Here is an 18,041-nt window from a genome sequence, read left to right on the forward strand (position 1 = left end):
GTCTTTGGCTAGTAGACAACTTCTCTTCATTACTCTCAGCAGGCAATAAGGCTGAATGGAGCAGTTTTTGCTGAGCCTGGCCCAACTGCGCTGTGCTTTGAGGGCCTATTAGGCTGCAGGTCACAGCAGCTGGAGCCCAGGCGCCTGGAGCTGGTCACGCGTCTGTGCTGTCCAGTCCAGGATGCACAATGGACTCATTGACTATTTATTTTCTTAGTACAACAAGGCTGCTGTTGCCTTAATTACAGGAACCTTCTAGCCATCCCCGGGATCTTTAAACCACAAATGGACTCTCCATGCCACTAGCTCATCTCTTAACTTAAACCCAAGTCGCCCAGAAGAAGAAACTAAGCACCGTAAGGGTGTGTGTGTGTGTGTGTGTGTGTGTGTGTGTGTGTGTGTGTGTGTGTGTGTGTTATGGTGCAGTGCAGAGAGCCTAGAATGGCAAACAAAGTAGTAGAGACTGAGGATTTGAGTAGGGCTGAGTCAGATGCTAGCCTGGTATGTGTAGCAACAGGGAGGAAGACAGGAAAGATTTTACTTTCTGAAGTAGCAATGGCTCTAGGTAAAACAAAAAGCAAACAAAGCACAGCAAAAGGACAAATGCTCCTCTGCAGCCAATTGGATTGCTCTAGGGGGAACCCGAGCCTCTGCTTCCAGACCTTCTGAATTCAGCTGAAGTGCTGCAAGGACTACAGCTGCCTCTGGGCTCCACTGAGCCTAGGAATTCCACCTGGCCTCCTTCCTACTACAATCCCTTTGAAATTTGTCTCCTGGGCTGGCGTGTGGAGCCTGTTCAAGCTTGGCTTCTCTTAAACCTCCTGGAGAATAGTAGCTCACCAACGTACTCCAGGGAAAACTGCTAAGTCTCCACTCCAGTTAATATTGCAGGACTAAGGATAAAGCAACAAAGGCATTGAATAGATGTTGACTTTTCTGACCCAAAGGAGCGCAAATCCGGGATTGTTTGCAGATGCTAATCGCTCCAGGAGAGTAGCAGTGGGAGTCTGGTGTGCCCTCTGCCTCCTGCCCCAACCCCTGACTCCTGGAACAAGCCTTGGGAAGATCACAGGACTCAGGCATACCTAGTCACCGCCCTTTAAAAATGTCCGTCAGTATTTCATACGTAAATACTTATATATGCTCACTTCCCCAACCATGGCTGCTAGGACCCCAGGTTCTGTTCCTGGCAGGTCTCAAATTCCCTCAGAGTTTAGGGACCTAGTGTGAAGAACAGCCTCAGATATGAAGGGGCTAGGCCTGTTCAGGGATGTCCTGCCAGCTTCTTGATGCTGGAAGTCTGTTTCCTTGCTAAAGGAGACAAGGAAATCCATCAATCCTGAGAACCAGGACAGAAGTAGAAGGAGCAGAGATCAAGATGGTTCTCACAAATCTCAAAGGGAAATGCAGTAGTTGAACCAAAAGGGTCACTTTGGTGACAACCAGCAACAGAGAAGTCTCTGTTGCCATGGTTTCAGATCAGCATAAAAGCAGCCGCCCAGAAGCAGACAGGCTAAGACTCCTTATACCCGACATAGCTTCTCAGAGCCAGGCATTTTCCTTGGCCAGTTTGCCTTACCCACTAACATTCTGTGAGCCTCTCCATCCCAGTTCCCCTATGCCTGGACGTGGATGTGCTGGCAGGGGTCGAAATCAGGGCCGGAGTTCAGGAAGCACTAGATGACCAGTACTGGGAATTCTCCCACTCGAGTTCTTAAAATAAAAGAGTGCGCATTGCTCCCGGGTGGGCTTGGGTACCCCGGAGCTAGTATCAACAGCAGGAAAGGAGCGCTGTGCCTTTAAAGCAAGAGGAGAGAAACCCCCGCCAGGAGGCGTGTCTGTCTACAGCGCCTTTGCTGCGGCTTCGCGGTCTGGGTCTCCTCTACCGCCTTCACTAGCGCTCGCACTGGCGGCTGCGTAGCTGAAGCTGGGAGCCTGGGACTTCCCGCTGGACATCCTCCGGCTGCGGAACCGCGAGGATTTCCCCAGTCCCTCCCTGTCCTCTTCACCCCAGCTCCAGGTAAGCGCTTGCCAGCGGTGGACCCTTCCCTTCCCGGAGCTCATTCCTAGGATGTACGCTCTAGGTCCAGGGGAACCACTGACTAGCGATGAGTGGTGGCCGTGGACAGGAAAGGAAGATGCGAAAAGCAGCAGCGCAGCGGTGTAGGTGCGCTCCCGGCACCTGCTGGATGCAGTCACTTCGAGGGCTTTGTCCCGTGTGCTGCAGCCAGTCCCCGGGCAAGGATTCAAGTGGTTCATTTGGTTGCTGGTGGAATGGTGTTCTCCATATAACATATTTTAATAAATGGATCAGGAAGTGGCCCCAGCTACCGGAACTCACCCGCAAGGAGAAGAGACACAAGAAGCTGTATATATTTGTGCCATAACAACTCTTCATCTCTTTTCGTCCAGTCCCACTATCTCCCTGATCCATAGCTCTGGCCTGAGAAAGTTGAGATTATTTTAACTGAGGACAGTATTAAAAGCTTCTGGAAAAGACAGAAAGAAAGAAAGAAAGAAAGAAAGAAAGAAAGAAAGAAAGAAAGAAAAAGAAAACTCTGAGGTCACCCCACAGGGTTAAGGATTGACTGCATCTCTGAGGCAGAATATAAAGGTTCAGAACTTTTAACCAACCGCATTCCCTCCTATTTGGTAAAAACAGGAAGATAATTCAGGGAGAGAGAAAGGAGAGGAGAGGAGAGGAGAGGAGAGGAGAGGAGAGGAAAAATAAGACCAGAGCTTCTAAGGTAATGGCTTTGGGTTTAAGGGTTGGAGAATATTAGAAATTACCCTCTGGTAACGAAACGAACAGATTACCCTTTAAAATGTCTTTATCTTCATACTGTAAGTATTCTGTCAGCAAGATTACCTTATAGATTGCTTTTTCATTTCACAAGATATGATTAATTAATTTGAATAAGTCTGTAGTTAAATTGCTGGAAGATGCCCAATTGTATTTTAATTTGGACTCGTTTTAGTTCCTTACTTTATAACTTTGCAGAATGCATTTCTGCAATAATCAAGTCAACTTATCAACTCCCAGTGACCATAGAAACTTAGGAGTTAAGGGATTGAAATGTACAGGGGAAGGTAAGGCAGAAACTACTAAAGGCTAAAACATATATGTTTTTTTTTCTTTTAAATTTAAATCCACTGAAGATTGTACATGTTAAATTTTTAAGAAGGCTCTAAACAGACACTAATCTCTTTGGTTCTTAATCAAGATCCATTTTCAGAATCTAAATAGTAATTAAAATTATAGATATCATTAGCCACCAACACAGCAAAATGTTAACGAACAGTTGATAATATGTTTAGAATCCTAAGGTATGAGATAGTAACCATAGGATGAATTCTGAGTATGCAACAGTGTGCTTTCAACCTATAGACTTGATTCTGTTGCCCCTTTTATGTCATGAGTGAGCAGGCTGTTTATTTTAGCTTCAACACAATAGACCACTTGCATGGAATAATTCCTTGGATGTTACTATAAGATGAGGTTTCCCAAATGTCCCATAACAGCAGAAAAAAGTGAGAGGTCAGGTGGAAGCCTTTCACTTGTGTGAGGAAATTTTAATGCACTATGCATATGACATGTAAGAATCTTTGACATGGCTTTAAAATTCAGATTATTCTAGAATATACATTTGCTTTTTTTAGCCAAAGGTATAAGAATTGTCTTTTAAACGCTCTCCTATAAGGATTATTACATGTTTGTTCATGCCCCAGCAGGTGGCAGCTAACTAGAATAAGATTCATTTTCACCAGGAGAATAGGAAACCAAAATTGCTTCTCAAGTAATAGTGCCCAAGAATAAGAGGTCATTAGTGTCAGGTGATAAAAAATGCACTGAAAGATGAAGCTAATGTCTTTTGTCATTCTTGTTGTTGTTGTAGGAACAAGCTTTGCATCAACATGATATATACATTTTCGTCCTTATTCTCAGCATAGGCTTCATAGTTTTTCATACTAGCCTTCTTTAATATGTCAAAGGCTTCTTTCTCGACATAGCTTCACTCTGTGTGAGCATATATGTGTGTGCTTGCAGTTTTTCATCTCTTCTTTGACCTTGGAACCCTCAGAGCTTTAGCTTCTAGCAATAAAGATTGCTATGTGGTTGAAATAACTGCAAAGCAAATGAATCTATAGGACAAAGCAAAAAAAAATTCACTATTTTTAAGTATAAATGATCACTGAAGACCTAAATAACATATTTTATATTTTGTTAAGAAATAAGTAAGTATAAAACTGACACAATTCTAAGATAATTAAATGTGATCAGTAAAATACTGATTAATAACTATTAATCCTCAGGACTATGATTATAGAGTCACTATTGGGGAGATGCTTGCAAGAACTTCAAAATATCCATATAATAAATAAGGTATCACCTATATTGCCAGAACATTGTGTGTGTGTGTGTGTGTGTGTGTGTGTGTGTGCGCACATGTGTATGTGTGAGAGTGTGTGTTTGAAAGGTAAATTTAGTGATGTGTTGCTGTTACTCTGAAGAGTGAAGCTTAATAGAGAGGATGAGGATAATCTGTTTTCCCCCCTAACAGATGGAAATCTGGAGGTGGGTGATTAAAAGTGATAACTAATTGTACATTTCAGAAATGTCTTAAGCCACTGAATATTGGCAGCATGTTTCAGCATCAAGAGTTTTTTCTTGCTAATTTTTTTGTACAAAGAAATGAATCCCTTAGTTATCATGAACGGGTATCACAATGACTGTTAATAGTTTTTGTAGTACTATGCACTGGAAAGAGATCACTTGGTATATCTCAGATGTGTTAAGCAACCCATTACTCACACTGAAAGACACACTACACATTTCGCAAAATTGATCTCTTGACTATGTGTTCTGCAATGATTCAAAGTACGTGACTCTGTAATAGAAATATGCACAGTGTTACTTCAAATAGTGCATTATCCATTCGTTTTACTATTGTCAATAACTAAGCATAAATACGCATCCATCGGAAGCTCTGTCCAAGGTCCTGAAGAAAGGCTTGTCCTTGGTATTGCAGAACTTCCATTGGACCTATGGAGTTGCTGTTATTATGTTAAAGCTTTTTTTTTTTTTAACTTCGTTGATGGATGGAAATAAACTCAATTTAAGATATGTGAAAAGTTTGTTCTTTGGAGACCACTTAGTAGTAAGGAAATTTATGTTAGATCTTTTTACAATTTATTTTGGGTGAATTTCATGAACCCAAAGCTTTTCTTTTTACTTTCTCATTAGATTATCTAACAATGATGCCACATTGTAGCTGTTTTAAAGTTTAAGTATATAAACAACAAATCTATGACAAATACTGTTATTTAAAATAATTTATGAAGAAGAAATTGTGGCTCAGTGTGTTTACTGTTTCCCTGAAATGCCAGCTACACTGCAAAAATTGCAGAAATTTGATTAGTCACAACAGAACATGCTATTTTCAGGTGTAGATATCAATTATATTGGGGAATGAAAACAACCAAGAATTTGCATTTTTCCCCTAGCTGTGGTTATTATCTCTACTAGAGTGAAAAAGAAAAATGAACAGATAGAAAGGAATAAATGAGACAGCGAACACAAGACAGGACATGTTGGGCTTTAACATATTTTGTAAGTGATGTTTCAAACTTGGACTGAAGGAGTCGCTAGATACCCTTGGTTTCAGCACTAGGCATTCCTTTAAAAGTGCTCAAATAGTGGAATTGTTTGACAGGATTGCCTGCTAGATTGCAGAACTAGCTTTTCATGATACTTATTTTTGACACTGCAGTTATGCCTCCATCTTTAAAAAAATCAATGACTCTTAGTGCATTTGAAAATGAAGTTTGTCAATCAGCATTTTATAATAATACCTTAAAATCTAGATAGTAAAAAAAAACTCACTATGATGGAATAAATACATTGTAGCCTCTTTTTGCTATTTAGAAAAAATATAATCATATTAATATAAGAATTTGAATAGTACTCATACCATTCCTTTAAAATTAGACAGTCTTCATAATGATGTAATTGTATAATTTTATAAGGGCTTACTTATGCCCTATTTGTTGTTGATGAATAGAGATTAAGAGTAAAACACAAGTTCAACAGTTTGCCCTTTGCACTTCTTAATAAAGTTAAAATGTCATAAATTGTGTAGTTATTGCTTTCCTCAGTATCTTCTCTTAATGTTGTAAATTGTAGTAGTGGATTTGTGGATAACTCTAATACTTAGGCAGTATATTGCCTATTTCAACAAAAATATTTTCACATTAAAAGTAATGTACATTTTCTATACTTTTCACTGGAAAAAATTCTCCTTCTGAAAGTCAATAGAGGAGATGAGTTTCTAAATTTCCACCAGAAAACTAGCCAATGACAATATTTTTTTAGACAAAACTATCATATGGTAGTCTATTTTTAAAGAGAAAATAATAAGAGGAGAGAGAGAGAGAGGGAGGGAGAGAGAGAGAGAGAGGGAGGGAGGGAGAGGGAGAGGGAGAGGGAGAGAGAGAGAGAGAGAGAGAGAGAGAGAGAGAGAGAGAGAGAGAGAGAGAGAGAGAGAGAGAGAGAGAACATGGGCACAAAGTCTCTGGGATATGCGACTGCAGCTTAAACACATTGTCTTTGTATATGGTTGTCTTAGATGAGATAAATGAGTGGGAAAATAATTCCCTCATTCCCTCCTAAAAATCCACCAGAAGAAATTTCTTTTTACCAATGAGAAAATGTGCCACTCAAGTTTTTAAAAAACATATTCAGCTCTCCAATTGCATTCCACTGAGTATTCTTTTCTACTTACACTTAAAAGTATAAAACTCCTTTGGTTTAACAGCGAGTTAGATTGACAGCACAGTCCTTTGTTTTAGAGCATTTTCTTTTTTAAAATACAACTCCTAGACAAAGTGACTTTGACTTAGCTAGTCAATTATTAAAATTCATCAGCTGATTGTAAGAAGTCTGTTTGCATACACCAGGCACTCTCTACAGGGTCTTACTGAAAATCAAAGCAATTTTCATCACATCATGTAAATAAATCCACCTTTTTTTGCTACTTAAGGCGGGGTATCAGAGCGGTTGCATAATATATATTGGGAAGCTCAGTGGCAGGAAGCAGCTTTCTCAATTTTTCTCACTTTATCTTGGCCTAACGTCAGAAGCTGTGCAGCAGTGCAGTGGAATAAGGGCCTGGCAAAACCCTTGCGTGCAAAGCGCCCTTTGTGTTGGGACTGTGGCTGGCTTTCGACACCTAGTCTTTGCAGGGCTAGACTTCCTATTGATTTTTCTCTTCTTGTGCTCCCCCAGGCTCGCGCGGCTGGACTTTGTGCTTGCTGGATGTCCGGATGCTCCCGGACTAACATGGATGTCCCACCATCCCTTGCAGTGGAAGCTTGCTCCTTGGCGCAGTGAGTGAAGAACATGCTGCGACTGCTAATGGGTTTGGGAAGCGGAGACTCCTTCCTTTTTCTGTGACCATGCCGTGATTGTGTCTGCGGCCACTACTCCACGCATTCTCCTTCTCGTCCAAGCCCGGAGCCTAACGCTAGATCGGGGAAGTGGGTGCCGCGCGCGCAGGCACGGAAACATCATGAAGATTATTTCCCCGGTTCTAAGTAATCTAGTCTTCAGTCGCTCTATTAAAGTCCTGCTCTGCTTACTGTGGATCGGATATTCTCAAGGAACCACACATGTCTTAAGATTCGGTAAGATTCCCTGATTCTCACCCTAGCCTGGTGTAGGCTCCGAGGCGCCGGATGTAAACAGGCGGTCGCTCTGCCTAGCACGGGCTTGAGGCTTCCAGATCTGCTCCCTCCCGGGTTTTAAAGACCGCCCCCTGCTTTCATTTATCCTCTCTATGTATCTTTATTTTATTTTTGGCCCTGGTAGGGTGAAGAAAGTGCTAGTGTGTGGTGCTACTGGCTGATGCAGCGCCTCACCGTAGCCCGTCACGGGGATAGCGGTGAGAGGGCACGGTCAGCCTAGGCTGTTTTGGTTTCCCGGGAGCCTTCCAATTGTCTGGGTGGCGCGGTCTGAGTCGAAGTGAGTGCCAGGGCTAGCAAATCTGCAGCTTGTGCTACCTATGAGTTAATGTCTGGTAACTCTTCTTTGAGTTGCGTCTGTCCGTTTCTGCTAGGACCTACCTAGGTCCTCACTTGCAAACCGAAGGCACCAGCCCTTTTGATTTCTTTTGTAAGATAAGCTTATAGGTCAATTTAATCTTTTTTCTCTCTCTCTTCATGATGATTTTTCTAATATGCAGAGCTTTAAGAAATATTCATGTATAATTTCAGGCTTTATTTAATAATGGGAAGATGTCGCTAGTTGCAGCGAAATGGCGCGATCACGACAGGTTTCTTGTTTGTTTTGTTTTTTAACTTGCGGAGTTCTTTCACAGCCTCCCTTCCTCCCCCCCCCCCCCCCCCCCCCGCACAGAGCCCGGACCTAATAAATAACGAACCTAGTAACTGGAAGCAGGAGGAGGGGAGTTGAGTGTGTGGGTCTAAGTGCATCTTTGTTTCACTCTGACATGGATAAAAGACCTTGGACAGTCACATTTGAGGAAAAATTATAGCTTTCCCAAGTATGTAGGCTCCTTTCTCTCTTGAAGGAAAATCTAAACCTGGGCTTCCAGCACATTCCCTGTTCAGAAGGTTTGCTTGAAGGAAGTGAAGTGTAGGAACTGCTCAGTTGCTCTTGATGACCAAATGAGATGTTTTTAATATGGACAGAACTCACCAGGGGAAGTTTCCTAAAGAAGAGCATTGCAAAACAGGAGAGAGTAGCCCCGCATTCTAGATGCCTCCTCTGTCAGTTCTAAGGGATATAAGCCAGAGAGGGTAGTAAGCATATAATACAGAGTATGAGTCTTTGAAATAAAAGTAGACACATTAAGTTATTCTGTCTGATATATAGCAGAGGTTGCTTGCCCCTTCTGTAAACCTAACAGCATCTCTTATTTTTTCCCAAGTGATCTTTGTCTTCCCCAAGCTTTGTAGAAATAAAGTCGGAATGCTTTTATGTATATTTAAAAATGTAGCCCCTCCACATATGTCACCTACAGCCGAGAAGACTGATGATAACAAGAGACAAGGTAGTAGAGCTAGATTCCAGCTAGTGTTTTCCTGCTTTCTTCTGTCTGTAGATGTTACTTAAGCATGTTGCTCTTAGCAACAAGCATCCACAGGAATGCTTGCTTCTTTAGAAAGGATTAAAAAGGTCCTATAGTTTTTGGAACTGTGTGTGAAGATATGTATAGTATGTGTGTCACAGCCATTTGGCCACTAACATAGGAAGTGCAATACTGTAGAAAATGCCTCCCCCGTTATTTTGAGTAATTCTAAGTGCTTAAGAGATCTTGTGTATCTTCTCATGTGTGTTTGTGAAAAGCGTGCACTGAGAGGAATGTACATGAGGCGGGGGCAGGGAGGGTGGTGAATTGGTGCCTGAAAACTGCCACTAATACTCTCAAGATTTAATTATTGCCGCTCTGGTCTTGAAGCACAATATTTGCTGAATCATTAGATTGTTACATTTGCTGATCATTTCATATCTTCATATTAAAATTCTTGGCATCTGTGACAGTATAGCAGCTTTCCAAAAGAGTGCTCTCTCCCTCTCTCTCTCTCTCTCTCTCTCTCTCTCTCTCTCTCTCTCTCTCTCCCTTTCTTTCTCTCTCTCTTACACACACACACACACACACACACACACACACACACACACACACACACGTTTTCCTAGTCAAACACTAATAATGACCTTACGAAACAGGGCACTAGGCAAAGATCTTCACACCAGCACTTTGACTGCCGAGACTAACATCCTATTTTGTAGATGATTTTTAAAAATATATTAGCATCAAATGTCTTCCACCTGGAGATCTCTACATTTGACCTGACTTGCCAGGAAGGATTTATACAGTTGTAATCATTGGATCATTTCCCTGTTCAGACTATTTAATGCAGTGGTAAGAGTTTTGTTTTCTTCTGGGGTAAAAATGTACAGAGTGCCTAAAAGTCTGTCTTGAAAATATTTAATTTAAACTTTCACTCTAACGTTCAGCCATCCCTAGTCTCCTGCCCTGGGAGGAAAGGGTTGGAATTGTTGGCTAGCTTTCCTTGGGCAGTAGTAGACAGCTGGGTGTGGGGGAAAGCCAAAGCCTTGCCTCAGGTCTCTCCCAGGAGGCATCCTAGAGTGAGGCTACACAGTCTATCCAAGAGAAAGTCTTAGGGCTGCCAGGCTTCTGGCACTTCTGCTTGGTGCTATGGCAACCTTGAAGCTGGCTTGAGACCAAACAAGCTTGTCTTTCTCTCAACTGATGGTGAAAATTTCACTCCCATAAGCTCTGTGGTGTTCTCCCTGCTCCCAAAAGACCCTTCCCCTGCCTTTTCCATTTGCCTCCTGGAAATCTAGGCTTCCCCACAACTGAGGGTGTCTCCAATTATGGAGTTCCTTCTTCCCCTGACTATCAACTTCTGCCTTCTCTAAGCCAACCTGTCCCAGTGGCTTTTTCTCTCCTCTGCCCTCAACCAAAGAGCAACAGTGCTCAGGAAGGTCTGGGGAGGCCCAGGAGGGTCTTGGGGTCTGGTGAGGGTTTGTGCTCTTGCAATCTCAGCCTTAGCTACAGGGACTTTCTATAGTACACAAGAAAACTTTTCAGCTGCACCCGGGAGCACCCCTTTCCTAGTCTTAGGCCAGCCTTTGGGAAGGTTGAGCCCCCTGTTAGTAGCTGCAAGGCAAATCACTGGAGCACTGAAACTTGGTCACATTCTCAAAGCTGTGGGGACCACATGGGGGTAGCAAGAAGGGCTACCCAAGTGTTGGCCAGTAGGCTGGGAAGCCTGGAAGAACAACTTGTCTTGGGGCTCCAGGGTTTTATCACCTCAGATCCTGAGAAACAAGTTGGCTTTTTCAGAGGGTGTGTGTGGGGGGGGGCAACATGTTTTCCAGGGGTATGCTGTCCTACAGAAAGTTGCCCCCCCCCACCCCCCAGCCCATGTCAAGTTAGACATATGTAGCTTGCTGTGTTGGGCACAAAGCCCACCACTGCCACCAGGCTTTCCCTGGACCTTGCACCCTGTGCCATATGGAAATGAGGTACCTTTGTTCTTACACAGCTGCATCTGATAGCCAGTCAAGGCCGGCCCCCAAGTGGGTGTGGCCCAGATGCCACAATTCTGCATAAGGCTTGTTTTTTACAGGGATCCACTTCTGGCTGCTTCTGATCCACCCGTCCTCAGTCCACTCTTCTTGGGAAGTGCAAACTACAAACAGATTTCATTTCTGCCCTGGTTGGCCTCCCATATTCTCCTGGCTTTGGCTCGTTTAAGCATCCTTTTTATTGTCACCACAATCCAAAACTTCTACTCTCTGCTCTTGAGGTCCAATTATTATACAAAGCCTTAACCTGAATTACAATTTAGGACTCAGGGAGCACAGACCTCAACCATAGCTTTCAAACTGAACAGTTTCTCCAAGACAGTGCATTCCAGTGCACTGAGCAAATAGTCAGTCACTTCTTACTAACATGACAGTTTGACCTAACTTTATTCTTAAGTCAGTAGGCAGAGTGTTTTTGTTCAAAAGTTTCTGAGTTCATGTCTTCTTTCCCAGATATGCTGGGATTTTTCTTGGCACTACACACCAGCCAGCTACGGATCCAGTGCCCCAACCTTTGATGCCTAGTACACAAGCCCTCTGTGAAGTCACTAAGCCAGCTTAGTCAGGAGCAGCCCACTAGATAAAACCCACACTTTGGAAGAAATGAAGCCATTTCCTATGAAAACCTCATATGCTTGCAGTCACAATGCTTCCTGCCAGAGGTACTACACCATCTAGTTGCTGAGTTCACGGACTGAGAGCTGAGAAGCTGCCACTTTCCACAAGTTCTTTGGAAGTGATTTTTCTTCCTTTGGGAGGTAAAGTGGGAGGGAAGGGGGCGTGGCCTTGTGTCTAAGAGCTTGAAAACTGACTCTTAAGCAAGAAGGAGGGAGTGGTGGCAGCCAGTACCTCTGCAAAAGATAAAAACTTGCTCCTCTGAACTCTGTAAGGCAGGAGAGGGAAGTCTTCGCAAGAATCGCCAGCAACAGGGAGGACTTTTATAAAGATCCGGTTTTCTGGCACGTTCTAACTTAGTTTTGAAGCCTCAAAGAATAACTTGATGTGATCCATCAAGGGAAGCACAATCATTTTAGAAAATGACTTTGAAAAATGATCTTTGGGTCCTCTAGAAATAGCTCTCCATCCAGTCACATGGAACTCAACGTGTTATCTGGCTTTGTAAGGTTGTCTTTCAGAAGTGAGCAAGGGTTTATACGTCAGTGGATATTTCTTCAGAGAAGTTTGCCTTTTTGGTTCAATTTAAGCGATCAGTACAAATGTGTTCATTCCACAGATTCTCAAATGACACAGTTTCAACATTTATTCTGCAAGGAAAGTTAATGTCTATTGCTTCCACACACAGGGGAAGAATACCATGGAAAGGTGGTTCTCAAATGCTGAGCCCATTTAATACAGTTCTTCACGTTGTGGTGACCCCTAACCATAAAATTATTTCAACTGCTACTTAATAATTGTAATTTTAAGTTATTACAAATTGTAATGTAAATATTTTTGGAAATAGAGGTTTGACAAAGGGGTTGCAACCAACGTGCTAAGAAACTCTGCTATAGATGAATGAGGATGCAGCATTAATTATCAGAGCCTTTTAAAACTATTCCCCAGATTATAAAGTGTTGTTTGTGATAAGTTGCCATAATATTTTGTGGTGTTTAGTTTTCATAATTTCTTATAAAGAAAATCCTTCTGTCCTTTGTGGTACAAACCCAACATTTACATGGATAAATGAATTCCTATGTTTAGGATTTATTCTGCTACTGCACTTCAATTTTATATATTTCTTGAAATTTTTAATACCAATTTTTACATATCAAGTCAAATATAGTTTACTGACTTTCAAATGTAATAGACTTAAATCATTATCTGCTGCACGCATCGTGTGCATGCATGTGAGGTGTACAGCTCCTTTTGCTATCATGGTAACATGTGTTGGAAGGTAATTGTTGCATGTTTTTCATTTGAGCAGTGAAGCTTTGTTTTCTAACGGATTTCACTTTGTAGTCCACTTATCAAAGTATGAGAAGTGCTCTGAATGAATCTTAAATTCTAAATCTTGGCATGAAAAGGAAGGTCAAAAGCCCCCTGAAAGGAAGAAAGTAGGTGCACATCATCATTATTGACAACTCTAGATTAAACACCAGAGAGGTAGACTTCCATCTGATAACGTCATATGGCTTCCTGTTTTTCTTTGGTGCTTCTGCTGACAATTGTGTAAGGTAATTAAATTGGCTGATTGAAGTCACAGTGGTCATGGGGCGATAAAGACCATTTGGATTTAATGGAATTTAAAACAACAGAGCACTGAACACAACTCTTACCGAACAAGAATTTTAATGGCCCATTCAGGGTGCTGACTAAATAGAAAGCCCTTAACAAGTTTAATTGAAAGGGCAAGGCAGATTAGCACTATATAGTTTTTATGGTTGAAGATTGGAGAATTAAAATTATCCCTTTAAAACACTCATTAATGCATTATCAAGATTTAATGTGGGTTAAATAAGTATTCTTAGACCTTCATCATGTACTGTGAACTTAGGTTTAGGACCAAGTTTCAATAAAGAAATATTTTTAAGAGTTGACTTAAATAAATGGAATTACATGTCTCTCTCATCTCAAAAGTAAAGAGCATTTCAACTTTAAAATTTTATTATTATTATTATTATTATTATTATTATTATTATTATTATTATTATTATTATTTTAATGTATTGAACATGGAAAGGGTAGGTTTTCAGGTTAAAGCTTTCTTTTGCTGTAACTGCAAAATAAACAAAAAAGCTTGACTTCTCTTTGCAAGTTTTGATGTGGGCTTTTTTTTTTTTTTTTTTTTTTTTAGAATCACATATTGTTTGTGGTAGGGAAGTCAGAGCAATCTAAGGAAGCTTTTCTTTTTGCAGTTCATGACAGTAACAGTAACAGATATTGGTCTCATTTGTATTGTTTTTGAAGTACTGACCTTTGTCTTATGGAAGCATTTGCAATCCATTTAACACTTTAGTCACTAAAATTTAGTGCCTTCATATTCTTTTCCCCCACCCCTGTCCCAAAGGAGCAATTTTTTTTGTTTGTTTTTTTTTTTGTTTTTTTGTTTTTTTCTATTGGAAACTCTCAGGTGTAGCCAGTTCCAAGATAAAATAAAGATTCTGTCTTTTGGCCTTTTGTAGGCTGATTCATTCCCCCTGCCTCTTTTCTTTATTTTTTCATTTTGTATTTGAGCATTGAAGATTTCGTTCAATGACGGTGGTGTTCAAATATAATTTTGTTCTTGGATTATTTTTGATGATTGATTTAAACCATTTACTTTACAATTAAAACTGAACAGTCTCTCTCCTCTGTTTTGTAGAAAGCCAGTTTACTAGCCAGCAGGGCCATATGTGAAAATCTGAAAATTTGTCTGAGAAAGTTTAGTCTTTTAGACATTTCCTAACTGGTGCATGTAATTTGATTCAGTGATATTTTACTGACATATTTTCTACCAATCATGAAAAAAAATTTTTTAATGCTTTGCACCTCTTAAATCAGTTTCCCATTATTAAATCAAGCAAGCATTTGGAAAGTCCCGCCTCTACTTTTCATTTATAACTCTTAACTCATCTTTCTTCTATGTTCTGGGAATATTGCTTGTTTTCATTATAAAATAAACAAGGCAGATATTAAAGGAAGCTCTCATGTTTGAAGTTTCAGCATATTTGTAAATATTCAGTTTTATAATAAAAAATAAGATAATGAAATGCCAGGCAACAAATATTAGATGGAGCAATTTATTAAATGAGAAGTAAAAGGGCAGGGCTATGAGAGAGAGAGAGAGAGAGAGAGAGAGAGAGAGAGAGAGAGAGAGAGAGAGAGAGTCAGGAAGAGAGGAAGAGGGAAGAGGAGGGAGATAGGATAGAGAGAGAAATGGGGTAAGAGGTAAGAGAGAGGGATGATGTGGGTCTGTCCTTTTATATAATGGTCAGGTAGGCCGACTGAAGCAGAATCCTAACATTCAGTTCTCTAGGGTGTTGGCTTTTCTTATCTTTCCTTTTACTTACTAAAGGATGTGAATTTTTATGAACAATGTAACAGCTCCTCACCTGTTCAAGCTCTTCTTTCCCATGAAGAAATGAAATGGAAACTCTCAAAATAAAAGTAAACTATAAGACCCTCACCATTGAGCCATTACTTTCTCACATACTCTGGTGCCTCGCCTTTGACCATGTCCCCTGGAGGGGGAGACCTGGTGGCACTCAGAGGAAGGACAGCAGGTTACCAAGAAGAGACTTGATACCCTATGAGCATGTACAGGGTGAGGAAGTCCTCCTCAGGAACAGTCATAGGAGAGGGGAATAAGGGGAAAATGGGAGGGAGGGAAGAATGGGAGGATACAAGGGATGGGATAACCATTGAGTTGTAACAAGAATAAATTAATAAAGAAGGAAAAAAAAAGACCCTAAATTACTTGAGATAAATGGACTTCAGAGATAAAGTTTAGAGATGAACACAGGGACAGTTAAGCAGCCTGCTCATAGGTGTGTCCAATTTTTGGCTGGGCTAGTGATACTTTCCCCTCAATTATGCCATTTTCTTTGTATAATCTGTGCCTCCCTTTCCTTTGCATCAGTTTGAGGGAAAATAATGGATTGCATTAGCTCCCGAGATATTTTGCACTTTGTTCTCCACCTTTTTTTTTTTACAGTACATTCTCATAGGTTATTAACTTTTGTAGCTATTTTCATACCTGACTTTGCCTTTCTTTTCCCAGTGCTTAAAGCTTTCATCACATCTATTCATTCAACAGTGTCAGGCAATTAGTAATAGGATTTGCATACTTATTTGTTACTGTACAATTAAAGAGAAAAGGTATATGTATATTATATACCATTCAACCTGATAAATATATCAGAATCTCCCTAAAAGCAAATTATCATGCTCTTAAATTTCCTTTTTTCTTTCTTTCCTTCCTCCCTTCCTCCCTTCCTTCCTTTCTTCTCCTCCTCCTCCTGCTCCTGTTCCTCCTACTCCTCCTCTTCCTCCTCCTTCCTCTTCTTTTTCTTTTTAGACAGGATTTTTCTGTGCAGCCTTAGCTGTCCTGGACTAATTTTGTACACCAAGCTGGCCTCAAACTCAGTGATCCAACTGCCTCTGCCTCCCTGAGTGTTGAGATTAAAGGTGTTTGCCACCATGCCCGGTGCTCTTGAATTTTTATAATAGTTGAGACTTTTGTCTGTGCCTAACAAACATATTTAGGAAAGATGATGGGGAAAATGGAAATATGTGGAAGAATTATCATGAGAGAAATAATCTAGATCTGAATTAAAAGGCAAGCTTCATGAAAGTTAATGGACATAAACACTACTCTGTGTAGAACTTTAGTATCTGAAGGTTATAGCATCTGAATGCTCATGTACATCCTAGAATAATGTAGAGACTGAAGCCACAAACAACCAAGAGATTTCTTTTTTTCTTCTACTCTGTTCCTAGCAAAGATGAAGGCCCTCCTTTGAGTATACTGCTGAAATGGATGCAAGGAACCGTTCTTGTTCTTTATCACCAAAATCTTTAAGAAACTGAAACTGATATATCCCAGTGGCAGGGAGCTTACTTAGCAAGGAATTTAAACTCCAGTACTGAAAAAAGTTCTAGATTTGAAATTACAGATTGCATTATTCATGATCCCTAGAGAAACAGGAGTCACTTCCTGAGCAAAATTCTGAAAGGAATTCAGGGTTGTTTCATTAGTGGGCAGCAAGGTCAGGTGGTTAAGCCAGCAAGTATGTCAGTTAATCTGCAGAAAGTACATTGGAAGACAATTGAAAAGTGTTAGTTTCTTTTAAGGTTACAGTACATTGTCTACAGGGAATTTTCAGTATTTTATGCCTTGGTCTAAGACAACTTTAATACTTGAAACATTCAATTAATATCTGGGTATGTAATTAATAATTATATACATCATTATGTATATAATTTGTGTTAATTCACAAAATAATTTTAGTTGAAAATGTAAAATATAATTTAAAATATTTCATCAACATACATTATTAATATATTATAATTATATGGGAACTCAAGAATCTGGATTGTGAGTCTAGTAGTCTAAGTTCTACACTTATGGTAGTCATAAATTAGGAAGGATAATTAAATCTCCTTTCTGGAGAATGTTTATTACTTTCCATCTGTTAAGCTTCAAGGGTGTTGGAATTAATAGGAAAATTCATAGAGCTTCACATTTTTTTCTTTAAAGGTTTTATTTTAATTGAAATTATATTGGTGATTTAGTATGTAGATGTGGATTAAAGCACTCTTTTTTATCACTCATGAACTTTTTGTTCAATTTCCTAAAACTGTGACTAAACATTTAAGGTAATACAATTTTTTAAACTACTATTGGTAGTCTTTCTTGTAATGCACCAGAATCCATGGCAAAGAACCAGAAAATGCTTTCTTGAGTAAAGGAACACATTTCTTTCTAGTTGACAAGTTTTATTGAAGAGAAGGTCCATAGTTTTATGGAAGAGATTAGTTTTATGGAAGAGAAGGTTCCTGTTTTTCTCCTCCTAATTTCAGCACTTTAACTCTTCTCAAATATCCAGGAAATAAGGAGGATGCAAACAAAGAATATCAAAGAAATCATTCTGAGTCAGGTAGCTTAAGGCTTTCTATTTCTTCACACAAATGTAGCCATTTCTGAAAGGCTGTACTTCCACCCATGCTTAATTTTCCCCTAGATATGTGGCAAAGTAGGCTTTCCCAGTGATCAAAAGCCTGCTAGTGACTGTGTGTTTGCCATTTATGATGAGTCAAGAACCTTTCAAACATTCTAGTAGCCTATAATTGTTTGAGATGGACAAGAACCTGTTTTATGGGTACAGTGAGAGCTTCAAAAAGGAGTTTTCCTAGGCTGTATGTCAGGACTCCTCATTAAGGTGAACAGGCTGGACTGCACACCTTGCCTCACCATTGCTTCTGA

General features: G+C 40.3%; 1 protein-coding gene across 4 annotated transcripts in view; it reads left to right on the top strand.

Moving 5' to 3' along the window:
* The first annotated feature begins 1,838 nt into the window (after positions 1-1,838).
* Positions 1,839-18,041, top strand: part of GRIK2 (glutamate ionotropic receptor kainate type subunit 2) — a 655,703-nt gene continuing 639,500 nt past the window's right edge. For 2 of the 4 annotated variants that reach the window (XM_084776934.1, XM_084776935.1), the window contains exons 1-2: positions 1,839-2,020; positions 7,286-7,683. In XM_084776934.1, the coding sequence (XP_084633060.1) occupies positions 7,569-7,683 (115 nt within the window). In that variant the 5' untranslated portion in view covers positions 1,839-2,020; positions 7,286-7,568. Of the gene's footprint in view, positions 2,021-6,993; positions 7,009-7,285; positions 7,684-18,041 lie in introns of those variants that run through there. The other 2 variants (XM_084776932.1, XM_084776933.1) reach the window with 2 other exon arrangements.

The sequence above is a fragment of the Acomys minous genome (genome assembly GCF_964271855.1).
Source record: "Acomys minous genome assembly, chromosome: 3".
NCBI classification, from domain to species: domain Eukaryota; kingdom Metazoa; phylum Chordata; class Mammalia; order Rodentia; family Muridae; genus Acomys; species Acomys minous.